Source organism: Etheostoma spectabile, chromosome 11 (genome assembly GCF_008692095.1).
Source record: "Etheostoma spectabile isolate EspeVRDwgs_2016 chromosome 11, UIUC_Espe_1.0, whole genome shotgun sequence".
NCBI classification, from domain to species: domain Eukaryota; kingdom Metazoa; phylum Chordata; class Actinopteri; order Perciformes; family Percidae; genus Etheostoma; species Etheostoma spectabile.
Genome location: NC_045743.1, coordinates 14,332,241 through 14,345,369, shown reverse-complemented (window position 1 = coordinate 14,345,369; position 13,129 = coordinate 14,332,241). Strand labels below are relative to the sequence as shown.

The 13,129-nt window shown below is 41.2% G+C and overlaps 1 protein-coding gene across 1 annotated transcript in view; it reads left to right on the top strand.

The window, feature by feature from the left end:
- The window catches only part of dars1 (aspartyl-tRNA synthetase 1), a 32,436-nt gene that overhangs the window by 18,693 nt on the left and 614 nt on the right, over positions 1 to 13,129 (top strand). The window contains exons 9-17 of the mRNA XM_032530114.1: positions 1,757 to 1,816; positions 4,473 to 4,584; positions 6,241 to 6,375; positions 8,372 to 8,519; positions 9,985 to 10,131; positions 10,410 to 10,452; positions 11,039 to 11,119; positions 12,673 to 12,784; positions 12,946 to 13,017. Coding sequence (XP_032386005.1) covers positions 1,757 to 1,816; positions 4,473 to 4,584; positions 6,241 to 6,375; positions 8,372 to 8,519; positions 9,985 to 10,131; positions 10,410 to 10,452; positions 11,039 to 11,119; positions 12,673 to 12,784; positions 12,946 to 13,017 — 910 coding nt within the window. The remainder of the gene's footprint in view (positions 1 to 1,756; positions 1,817 to 4,472; positions 4,585 to 6,240; positions 6,376 to 8,371; positions 8,520 to 9,984; positions 10,132 to 10,409; positions 10,453 to 11,038; positions 11,120 to 12,672; positions 12,785 to 12,945; positions 13,018 to 13,129) is intronic.

Here is a 13,129-nt window from a genome sequence, read left to right as displayed (position 1 = left end):
TAAAACTGATGATGAGCAGAATGGCTCGCATTGAGTAACATCACATTTAGCGAGTAACATCACCTTGTTTGACTTGCCCCTCACATGGTGTTTATAAAAGCTGGCAACCAGGGTTAAGGATGCCTACTGAATTCTAATTAAGGAGATTTGTGCATCAATGATGAATAATTTTAGAGAATCGTGGTGCATTTAAGAAGTCATATTTCCTACCCACAGTTGAGCTGGTTATTAAACTTTAAGACTGCTGTTTTAACAGCATGTCAGTTCGATACAAGTGTGAATTGTTGGTGATTTAACTCTTCCTTTTTTTTTTTTTTTAACTCTTTTAACCTTTTTGGCACAACATACAGGCTAATACTGAACTAACTAAAATGCAAAGGATTGTATACAACAAAGACTTATTAGTGCAAACTGCATAATGACACAAACCTTTAACACTAAACTTGGTGACTGCCCTGTTGTCAACATTGAACTAATGGAGAACTATTTTAAGTGCAAAGGAATGTAACTGAATTTCCTTGTTGCTGAAAGGTGCTGTAGACTATAGACTAGACTCCGCTCTCTGTCTACGCAGATAGGACAGATAAGCTTGCGCTCAGACGCTTTTGGAACCAAAAGATAGATAAATTGATATACTCATAGGATGGGAGTATTTTCGGTTGGTGCCATAAAAGTATCAACGTTCTGTGAGGGGAAAAAACAAGAAGGAATAATGCGGCTGACTTTTTTAACAACGTTCTTGAGGTGGTAGGCTTGTGTTGCTTAGGCAGCCGCCTTAACTGCAAAGTGCTGCTGGAAACCCTGATAATACTGTTGCAGCCACAGCAGCAAACCTTTCTTTCCACAGGTAGAAGCTGTACAATCAGCATCATTTTAAAGAGATGCAGTAAAAGCATTGCCACACCCCAATAGCTATTGTTTTCCTATATATATGGATCTGTCTTATTCAATATCAAATGTTATGTTATCATATTACTTCATATATGTATCATGAGCAAATCAATATATGGGTCTCACTATACCAGTGACAGCTGAGAGCCGGTCCCTGTTTATCCAGTAAGCCGATCTCTGCAGCTGCAGCAGCATCCCAGGTGCTTTCTGCTGGGATTCAGCATGTCAGTCACACACTGGTAGCAGCACCTGTCTTCCCCAGAGACACGGACCGTAACAGGCCTGTCTACCCGACTGTATGCCCGTCTAACCTTTTGTCCGTCTGCATGGAGCTGTTTGGAGCAGGATGTGGCTACGCAGCGGCAGGCTATTAGCTCAAAGCCCAGCGGTTCCTAAGGGAAGTCTGACATCCATGACCCTGGGAGCAGTGGTTCCTCCTGTGATGAAACATTTATTCTTTCATTTGTTTTTTATTCTTTTCTTTTCTGTTTTTATTGCCCTGCTGTCCCACGTTGAAGATGTCTTTTGTTACAGTTGACCCCATAATAGTTGCTGCAAAGATCAAAATCAATTGTAAATGTTTTACTGGTTAAAATTGTATAAGCATATCGCTGTAAAGTGTTTGATTAGGTAAAAGGAATTGCATCTGGCTTATTGGGTTTGCAGGCTGATAGTCTGGCGATGGTCGACAGGCGAACTAGGAATTGTATACAGAAAGGGATCGTCTTCCTTTTGAGTTTTTGAAAACCTCTTAAAAGCATTTACACTGGCCAGAAACACAAAGAACAAAACAGGAACTAGGCAGTTGCATTACATTTCATAGTGAGGGCTTTTGGTGATGTGATGTTTTTTTGTTTGCACCCAGGAAGGCAGAGCCACAGTCAACCAGGACACCAAGCTGGACAACAGGGTGATTGATCTCAGGGTAAGTTGCTACTAGAGCTGTGGAAAAACAAGTGGGAAAACGTCGAATTTGTGACACAACCTGCAGAGGACCTTATCTCAGTGTATCTAATCTCGCAAGCGACATGTTCAGATTTGAGGCTTGAGTGGTTGTCTGGTGGAATGAAAAATGCTGTTAGTTTAGATATATGAAGCTAGTTTTATCCTTTTTTAAATTCACAAATGTTACAAAATCAATCAACCTGTATCTAGTAATATAGTAAACTTGTAAGAGATGTTAGAGGTGTGAAAAAGAGGTAGTGTGGGATTTAGTGGGCTGATGCTATCCATCTTGCAGTGGGGGAGATGTGCCAAACCAATGTCAGCAACTGTAGCACCTGAGCCACAAAGCGTCTCATTGTTTTGGTCAGTGCCTCCCATGTGTGTGATGCAGCGGGCAGGCAGGCGCTAACACCACAGCACAGAGCCATGTAGCTCACAAGCCTCACAACAACACCTGTTTCTGTAACACTGTGCACTTTGAGCTCTGTGACGCAGGTCTGTCATCAGTTTTGCACTTTAGAGCCCAGTGAAGCTATAAAGTGGTTCCCACACTGGCTGACAGACACTCTAAAAGGGAACCGTAACCCCTTCCCTAATAATAATCTAGTTCCTACAGAACTCCCCTTGTAACCTGACCATTGTTGAACATAAGAAACTAAAACACTATAAAAGTGAAATTGAATTTAGTTTGCATAAGACAACTGGACTCACAGGTAGGATTTTTTTCCCTACTGCCCTGTTAACTTACAGTACATTGTAGCTTGTTTTGCCGCTGCCAGCTGCAGCGTTCTTGCTTATTACTGGACCAATGTCAAAGATTGTTGTTACAATCAGTCATTTAGACACAGGAACATGATAGGGTCCAGGTTGAAAAAAAAAAATGGTAGTTACCCTTTAAGTTCTGCCATATCACCACTGTATTCTTTGTTAATACTTTGTATTCACATTCCAAAAACAGAGAAGCTATACTGCAAAATACATACTGTGGACGTATTACTAAAAAGAGTACAGGTGAGCCCAGGCGTGAAACCAGGCAAACATTTGAAACTGCTTTTGAAACCTGCCTGTGGTGGATCATCACCACAGGCAGGCAGGTTTTAAGTTAGCAATATGTGCCACTGAGAGTTAGGTCAGGTGTAGGTATGTTTCATGAGCTCCCACACCAGAAGAACACCATCAGATGAAGTGCCAGTTTGGGAGTACACTAACCGCCACCCACCCACCCACTTTCACACTACACACTACAGACACACTGCAGGAAGTGCTTTCTAATTTAGGAACGCGGTCCTGCATGGACTGGTTTTAAGTTGGGGTTCCCAGGTTTAACACAGGCCACAGCCCCAATGTATAATACATGACACAAATGAGTCATGGGAGATTAGCTTGGTTCATTTGGGTCTCTGCTTTTTTATTTTAAAGTTTGGGTAAAGGTTGTTTTCAGTCTTTCCCCAATTCCAATTTTTTCTAAAGTTTTCAGATTGGAACTGAAGTAAAAGTTGTAGCCAGACAGCCCTGAGGCATTGTCTGCTGATTAATGAGCTTGCCAGTATTTGGACATTATCACCTTTCCATTCTGCAAACTGGCCTATTCAGGACTGGACAGCCTCCAGTAATTGAAATAAGGGAGGGATGAAACCTTTTTAATTAACGCAGAGCTGTGCATACTGTTGAAAGGACCAGGGACTGTCTTCATCAAGGTGTATAATGGCGTTTTTCCATTACATGGTACATGCTTGACTTGCCTTGACTCTACATGCCTTTTTTGGTTTTCCATTACAAAAAAAAGTACCTGGTACCTGCTAACAGGTACTTTTTGTAGTACTACCTCAGTCGAGGTTCCAATCGAGCTGAGGCGATACCAAAAGCTGACCTGAAAACTTTCAGACTACTGATTGGTCGGAGAGAATTGTCACTGATTACTGCGTCATCATTGCTAGCGATAGAACAAACCCGCCGTGTTTACCGGTAAATAGTTTAGCCAGCATTTTTTTTTTTTGTTGCCTCCAGGTTCGTTAGGAACTAATTTGCCTTCTGGCTGTGGCAACATGCCAAGAATCAAAAACAACACACTTTCGACGTTATGTGTGTGTGTTGCGTTAGGTCACAGCAGTTTCCTGCTATGACGACCAGCCACGGCTCGCCTCACGCATGAGGTAAAAGGAGGACGTGGCACAGCGGGCAAGCCGAGCAGGTACCATTAATGGAAAAACGCCATAATAACTAACATTTCAAGCCAGTAAAGCTCAATTGTAGAAATCGCGTGGTCATTTCAGATGAGTCAGTCAATCAAAGGGAGTGTTCCCGGTTGCAGTTTTGGGGCTTAGGTTTTTACCGTAATCTCTTGGTTCAGTTTGAGCTATTTCTCTCCCCGCCTTTGTTTCAGCAGATACATTTATAATGACGGGTTTAAAGTACCTGGGGCTCTCGCTGGCTTTTAATGCATGTCTTGCCCTTGCCAGCAAATTAGAGGTTTCACCCTTCATGTTGAGAGGAGCTGCATGAACAGAAATTGTCAGTCTTGTTTTCAAACCAACATAACATCTGTTATGATGATGATGATGTGTAATAAATCCAATGGATCACGCTAAGTGGTGGTAATGTCTCTCTGTGTGTGGCTGCGTGTTTTCCTCCCAAAGACGACCACCAGCCAGGCCATATTTCGCCTGCAGTCCGGAGTGTGCCAGCTCTTCAGAGAAACCCTCATCAAAAAGGGCTTTGTGGAGATCCAAACCCCTAAAATCATATCAGGTACAACACACAGACTCTGTCCCGTTGATCCTGCCCCATGAGAAAACTAAGACTTAATCATACTCGATTAGATGTTTCAGTAGAGACACGCTTGTTTCCATATCACCCACCCACAGGTGTCCTGTGAGTCATCATGTGACAGTTGTAAGGCTGACTTCCTGTATGCGCAGTTTTTTCTTTCTTTTTTTTTTTTTGCTAGACTGCGATTCAAAACTTGAAGTTTAGTTGACGTTCTCAAAACAGTTTCAGTGAGTAACGTAGAGTTTCGGAACCCAAACACAGTCACCTGCATCTATGTTCAAGCAACAACAGACAAGAAGGCATACAAAAAGAGTTTTACTGTTTTCAACATATCAAGAATTGAATCCAGCCCTCTTGGAATTTTGAGGCATCGACAAATTCTCACATCAGCTTCTCTACTCTCACATTTCCACACAATGCCTTTTTAACTTGACAGGGGAGGCCTTCCTTAAGCTTTCTCCCAAAAGACCTTATCCCACATCAATAAAAAAAGGGAGGGTTGGAGATAAAAAAAAACTTAAGATTCAAACAGAAATATTCCCACTGACATTTAAAAGACAGCTATTTTGAGCTTTTCCTTGCGCAGTGTCTCTTATCCTGCTCTCTTTTTCTCAACATCTGGGGAGAGAGATGACTTGGCATTCTACATGGTTACAATTTACCTTGTGAAAAACCCTTTCCACTTTTCAGTTGATTTTAATGTGTTGTATACATTCTGGAGAAAATGCTCAGTAAGGTATATCATTTATGATGAAAGCTGTACATAAGTGAATAGGAACGGGGTTTGATCTAAAAACATCAATTTACAGTAAGCTCAAAATAGATGAACATTATTTGTTTTTCTTCCAACAAAGGACATTGTGTTGTACACTGATCTCCTGTCCTCGGCCTTCCAGGTGCCTCTGAGATTTGAAATGAAGTGTGGCAAAACATGTGACACTCTCACTTCCTCTTTTCTTCAAGGGCCAATGATATCGCAGTTGCCTGGCACGACTAAATTCAAAAACTGCCGCTCTTTTTTTTTTTTTTTTTTTGGCGGCATGTAAACCAGCACTGTGCTTTTTTGCAAAAACCACATTTTCCTGCCTGCCAACACCCTAAGTACAGTTTGTGCTGTTTTAACCCCCACCCTACTATTGACAACATGAGAATATCAGATAGTGTCCTCTGACGTGTTGATGTGTGAAATAGGGAACCGCAGATGTGTTATCTAAGTCTGGCTGGTGTGAGGCCCGTGTTTGTTTTTTGAAAAATGTGCAAGGCATCTGTCTGTTGTTTTTCCTCAGATGAGTGTTAAAAATGAATACTTTTATTGACTATTGTCAGCATCCAAAAATGTGCATAGTTTCTGTTGTCTTTAAGCAGTCATATGTACTTATTATTTAAAAATAAATAAATAAAGAGAGAAAAATGACACTAAGCTGGCTAATTAGAGTTCCAACTGAAATGTCTACTGAACAGGCAATATATGTATCATCATTAGGTGGAAGGTGTATGAGTTTGTGTTGAAGAAACCCCAGTTTCCTGCTGTATGTGTTTGTCAAAACTTATAACTGCCCCATGCAGTTAAGGGCCATTTTGTTCTGTGGGGCAGTAAAAATCTCATTTCTAAAAGTTATCTTTGTCCACTTCTAGCTGCCAGCGAAGGTGGAGCGAATGTCTTCACTGTATCTTACTTTAAAACCAGCGCCTACCTGGCCCAGTCTCCCCAGCTCTACAAGCAGATGTGCATCTGTGCTGACTTTGACAAGGTCTTCTGTGTGGGTCCAGGTAAGAATGCCTCCCGATCGTCCACTCACACATTTTCATTCACTTTTGACCAACAGCGAAATGAGCAGCTAGAGTGTCGTGAAAACCGTAGACCCTATTAACTGAGATGACAGTTTGATAATAGCTGCAAATGCATTTAGATTGTTAAAGTTTAAGAGACCTCCCTTGTTGCTTTCACTGTGGAAAGAGCTGCTGGACAGCTTAGTGTGTTAGTGACACAATGGGACTTGTAATAGACTTTATGGTGCTGTGTTGCCCCCCACATCCCCCACACCCCAACGCCCCCTCCAGCTCTTTAGGCAGACTAACACTGCCACCATCTGATTGAATACACACAGTATGTAACAGCATGCATGAATACAAAAAACCCTATATACATACAGCCTTCCTTTTTAAGATGGAACACGATTCTCCTGCAAGATAAATTAAACATTTGAGAGACTCATGCTCATTCAGTATTCTACAGACTGGACCGAGGTCTTTGTTTGGTTCTCTGTAGATCCACCGGAGAAATCAAAGGGCTTAAGGTCATCAGTGCTTGTAAGGAAACATTGTACTCCCCACTGTTGCCTTAGTTACGGTCGCACCAATTCAGCAAGTAAGGCGAATTGGGATCAACTCTCTCTCAAAATCCCAGCAGCCAGAAGTACTGTGTTTTTCAATGTTGCTTCCACGGCTGTGGTGCCAATATCTGAAATATTAAAGAGGCTCATCAGCAGGCAAACACATGTAAACACTAGGCTTAAACATAGAGCAGCAGATTAGTGTTAGCTATGTTTGTTGTGGTTTTGGTAAATGTATGCAGGGTTCAGATGCATATTGTCTAGGTTCTAGACTAAAACTCATTTTTATGCATACATATGCATATACCGATTTATAAAGCCATACATATGTGTTGTGTAATTGTGTGCATGTGCACATACCTGACTTCCATTCAGCCATATGTAGGATGGAGACACACCTTTAAAGGTGCCTTGCAACACAACATCGTTTTTACTTGCATTTTTTGAAATATGTTAGGTCCATATGTGTTTGTGTTATGTTGTGAATGTGAAAATGAACTGCTACCTTCTCTGTCAGCTCTAGCCACTGAAAAGAAGTAAGCGGAGAAATCAGGCCAATTACAACAGCTGGTCAGTCTGATGTCATGTTGCCTGAGCTCATTACTATTCATGAGCTCGTCTAGTTGTGCTGGGTACAGGATGCTAATTGATACATTGTCTTGTACACTGATCTCCTGTCCTCGGCCTTCCAGGTGCCTCTGAGATTTGAAATGAAGTGTGGTGAAACCTGTGACACTCTAACTTCCTCTTTTCTTCAAGGGCCAATGATATCGCAGTTGCCTTGCACGATTAAATTCAAAAACTCCTGCTCTTTTTATTTATTTTGTAAAGGATGCTGATAGCCGGGCTCTCATTGGCTAGCTGTTACCCAATCAGAGTCAGGCAGCTTAGCTCATGGAATATTAACGAGAACTGGCACAAATTGAGCTGAGTCTTCTTGCAGGCTTTCTATACCACACTAGAATGGCTTGAAACAAGGTAACCAAGGCATTTTTTCCACAAAAAAATGTTTCAAAGTCCATGGTAGAAGACTGAAGACAGAAAAAAACCTTAGATGGGCACTCCAACCTTGTCATTATTTGGAATAACCATAATCCACTGCTCTTGCTAATTAAATTTAGCGCTTAATGTCATTCATTTCTCATCTGCGATCAGTGATGATTTAGTGTCTAGCACTCACCTCACAGAGTTAAAGTTCTTCCCAATAAAGGATACAATGAAATGAGATCAACATTATAACCGCATTACTAGTAAAAAAAAAAAAAAGGTTTGAATTTAGATGAATGTTCTTCTGGCTTGTGACCTGGTCAGGTGCCCATTTAAGGACTCAGTACACCCTGGATAAGATGACACGAAATAAAAGGTGTTGCCACCTGTCCCTCTACTTACGTTTACCTGGTTTAGACGTTGATATGAAATCTGCATAATTTCAGTTTTTAGGGCGGAGGACTCCAACACCCACCGTCACTTGACCGAGTTTGTGGGACTGGATATTGAGATGGCCTTCAGCTACCATTACCACGAAGTGATTGACTCCATCACTGACACCATGGTGCAGATCTTCAAGGGCCTGAGAGACAAGTAAGATAAGGATTCATACAGTAAAGCTCAAACTAAGAGATGACATTTTTGTTTTGACTTTACAAATTCTCTTGGTAATTTGTTTTACTCGAACTTTCTCTGAGGTGAGGTGAGGTGACGATTGCACCAGCAATTGATGCAAATTACATCCCATAGACTCAAGTCTTGTTTTCCCACACAAGAGGTGAATTTTGACAGGATCTATTCCTGAGGTGGAAATTAAGTGGATGGCAAAATATAAAAAATACTGTGTTTCTTAATAAAACAATTCTAGCAGTGGCGTCAGCCACTGTTGCTGTTGAACGTCTGTTGATGGGGCCTTATTGCCACCTAGTGGTGTGAATCAGTGCAGCATGTGTAGAGAACTGTTGAATCAGAAATGGATAAATGAAAACTGGGTAAAGCTCTTCCGGCATGCCAAAAGGTTTTGTTTTGTTTTGTTCCAACCCACCATCGTAGCAGCACTGCTGAAGAACAGCATTGTCTGAAAATGACATCAAGGACATCGAGTAGGGAGAGGCTTCTTCGCTGCTATACAGTCTGCATAAATGATTGATTTTAAAACTTATTCTGCATTTCAGTTTATCCTTATCCATTTTTAATTCTTTTTTGTTAACATGCTGAGGATTCTGTAGCTATACTTATTGTTTGTTGTTGTTGTTGTTGTTTTTTTGCCCTTTAAGCAGTTTGCATGGATGGAAGATAAACATTCAGGGGGATTTGGCTGATGTGCTAGAACATTTGTTATAAGAAAAGAAAAGTGGCTTCACATTGGATAGACACAGGGCACAACTCAATTTCTTTACCACTTCATTAAAAAAACAAAAAACAAGCCTCCTTTATAATGTCAATGTCAGTCACTGTTAGTTAGTTTCAACAACAACTGCTGTTCCTCTTTCTCAGGGCAGTTTGACTCTTTATCTTTTCTCATGACTTTCCACACTGTCCCTCCTTGACGTAATAAATCAATTTGCATGTACGTCTGACTGTTGTTCCAGCACTTCATGCACAGATGACCTGGCTTCCGTGGAGATTTGTTTTTTTAAATAATGCTCTTTGACATTCAGTCAAAATTGTGGATTAGTTAGCATTGTCACTTTTACATTTAAATATATTTTTTCTGCCTCCATGAGCTCCGCTTCACTCTGTGTCTAGTAAGAGAACATGTAGCGTGGCCAGCAGGGACAAAGTTTGGGACTCAAAATCTGTACAGAACTGTAAAAGAGTCCTATCTTATATTACCATAACAAAGTTACTGACCAGTGTGGGCTCTGGTCTTGTAAGCTTAACTATCAGAGGTAAATCTGTGTGGCATCTGGCTGTTTGTGGGCAGGAACTGCAAACTGAAGTTGGATTAAGTTGGAAGTTAATGTGGGTTTCTCTGTCTGTGTGTGTCTGCGTGTCTTTCTCTTTTGTCTCTCTGTGTGTGTGCGTGCGTGTGCGCGTGTGCGTGCGTCTGCATCAGCTTCCAGACAGAGATCCAGACGGTGAACAAGCAGTACCCCAGTGAGCCTTTCAAATTCCTGGAGCCCACTCTGAGGCTGGAGTACACCGAGGCCTTGGCCATGCTGTGCGAGGCCGGGGTGGAGATGGGTGACGAGGACGACCTCAGGTCAGAATACATACAACTTGTTTTCTCAGATGATTGAAAATTGCAATTGATTGTACAAAAGTGGAAATAAATGAAGACATTTATATTGAAGTCATTCTTTTGATCAATGCTGTTTTATTTAAATATTTACACAGTTGAGAAATGCATAGAAACCGTTCTTTGTCATGCTGTTGGTGTAAAACCACAACAAGATAATAAAATAATGTTTTATAATCACTTTCAGGCAAGTTACAGGTAACAATGTGACCCAATGTAATGTATTTTTGTTTTTTTTGTAGCACGCCCAATGAAAAGCTGCTTGGACGTCTTGTCAAGGAAAAGGTGCGTTCAAATGTTGCTTGGTTTTTATTTAATGTATAATTTGAATGTAATGATATTGAAAATTAGTGGTAGGACACTGACTGTAGAAAATTGTGTCAGCAGATTTAGGAAAACAAAAAGTGATTTGGATCTGTGTGTTTGGATTAAAAGCCACCATTTGATGGGTTGCAGCATTAAAATCAGCACTTTATCAGCTGCCTACATCTAATTGGCAAGTCATAATCTGGGCCACAGTGAGCGGTCCCAGAATTTTCCCCTCTAGGTGGAGTTAAAAATACAAAAAAAAACAAAAAAAAACACAGCACCCGACAGAAGGAACCCAGTAGTGTTGGCAAAGGCAGACACTTTTTACAGAACTTTCAAAAGTAACAGAAACATCATCAGAACCCTATTGTGGAGGAAGATGTTGTTCCAAAGCACAACTTGGTAGCAACTTACATCTATAACAGAAGGTATCTCAAGATGCAATGTTACATTATACAAAGAAAAGGAACAATATAATTGTCTTGAATGATAAATATGTACCTGTTGTATCCGGAAAGTGTATTTTTAAAACATTTTTTTGCATGAATTCTTTCCCCCGCAGTATGACACTGACTTCTATGTCCTGGATAAGTACCCACTGGCTGTTAGACCCTTCTACACGATGCCTGATCCAAACAACCCTGTAAGTCTCTCACTTACTCATACACACATACAATATACACAGTTACTGACTACATATTCAGAAATGTGCAGTGACAAATGTTATGTTGATTTTTGCAACTGAGTTTTGTGGTTGACCTGTGGTTAAACTTGCATTGCGGCCAGAGAAAAGCTTTATACTAACCCAAAGACTTTTCAGCTGTCTGTCCTAATACTGGTAAAATACTGGTAAAAGGTAAAAGTAAATACTGGTAAAAGTAAAGCTCCCTTAATAGATTTTGTTTTTGCAGCATTAGAAACCTGCTAGCAGCGTCACAAAAAAAGCCACTGCACTGCTAATTTATGTTTTTTTCTTCTTGTTGCTGGGTAACCTATATGTCTAGTAGGGCTGTAACGTTGCATCAAACCCATGATTTGGTTCATATCCCGATTTTTGACCCACAATTCAATTTGAACCCCACAACACACCAAAGTAAAATAAATAAATAGCCAAAGCTATAACAACACAAGCTATTTTCTTTGTAACAAAATACAATTACCATACAATTACCATACCATATACAAATACCATTGTGGAGATGATTCGAGCATGTTAAAAATTCTTCTCCAATCAGGTCTTCTTACATTTACAAAGTAAATGAAATGGCTACTGTTTCACAGTACTGTGCAGGGTCCGACATTAACCCTAACTAAATGTTGGGGCGGGCCAACACACAAACGCATAAACCTTGGCGCACACACCAGCCACAAGGCACTACCTTCTGTTTACTGATAGCTATTGTTTAACTCAAGCCAATTAATTAGCTAGTAAGGTGTGATTTTGGGCAGCCAGCTTTCCAAAAGAAATCACAGGAAACAGAGTCTCAGTTCACCCGTCCGGGAGGCTCTGACACACTTTACGCACTCTGTGTCCGCGGACAGCTGTAGGCTTGTATCGCTGTTGATGTTTTGTCATTATTGGACACACACAGCCACTCTCCTGAAACCGCTTGCGGGACTGACACAAGTCCACAGCGGCCTGCATGTATGTCCGAGCCCGTCTCCACCGCTTCCACCTGCAGGCTGTGAGTCTGTATGGTACAGGCCTACTCTCAGACGGCCGATTTAACTCGCCAGTCCTCATCAATATAGTTTCATGTGTCAAAAGCAAAAAAAAAGGAGCTTAAAATGCAACTTGCGATGTGATCTTGTGATCTGGACGGGAAGGATTACTCTGGGAGTTGGAAGGGGTGTGTCAGGATTCTGCCTTCTCACAGCGCGAAACAGGTTTGTGGATCCGAGTGTCGTGCTTTCTGTTTCATGTCACATATCGTTACAGTCCTAATGTCTAGTAAGAGTTCGTCAACCAGTTTATGTGGACAGATTCAACTTCTGACTTAACATGGTTTGGCTGTTTCTGGAGTCCGGAAGTGGTCCCGTGTTGATGCGGCAGTCTAAAAGTTGAAAGAAAGGACCGCAGCTTTCCTTTAACTTTCAACAATCCAAGTCTTTGTTTTGTCTGTCATGGTCTTGTCGTCTCCTTTCATTGAACAGATTCTTGACCTCATAGGTGATATTTGTTTTGTTTTTGTCCAGAAATACTCCAACTCATATGACATGTTCATGAGGGGAGAGGAGATCCTGTCTGGAGCTCAGAGAGTCCACGACGCTCAGATGCTGACTGACAGGGCCATCCATCACCAGATTGGTAAGGGGAGAGAGCGAGAGTGTAGAGAGGCCTCTGATAAAGGGCCAGTGAGTGATTTACACATGATATGTCTCCCTCTATTTGTGACTAGTTTGCAATACAACATCAGCAAAATGGTTGTTGTTTTTTAGCAACCTCTTTTTATTTTTACAAAACTACAGATCTGGAGAAGATCAAGGCATACATCGACTCCTTCCGGTATGGAGCCCCCCCACATGGTGGTGGAGGCATTGGTAAGTAAATTACTTACCAAATTAAGTGGAGACGTAACGTTTTCTGTTCTACTGAACCTGTTTTAAAAGAGTATTATCGGAACATACTGCATGTGAACATGGTTCTAAGTAG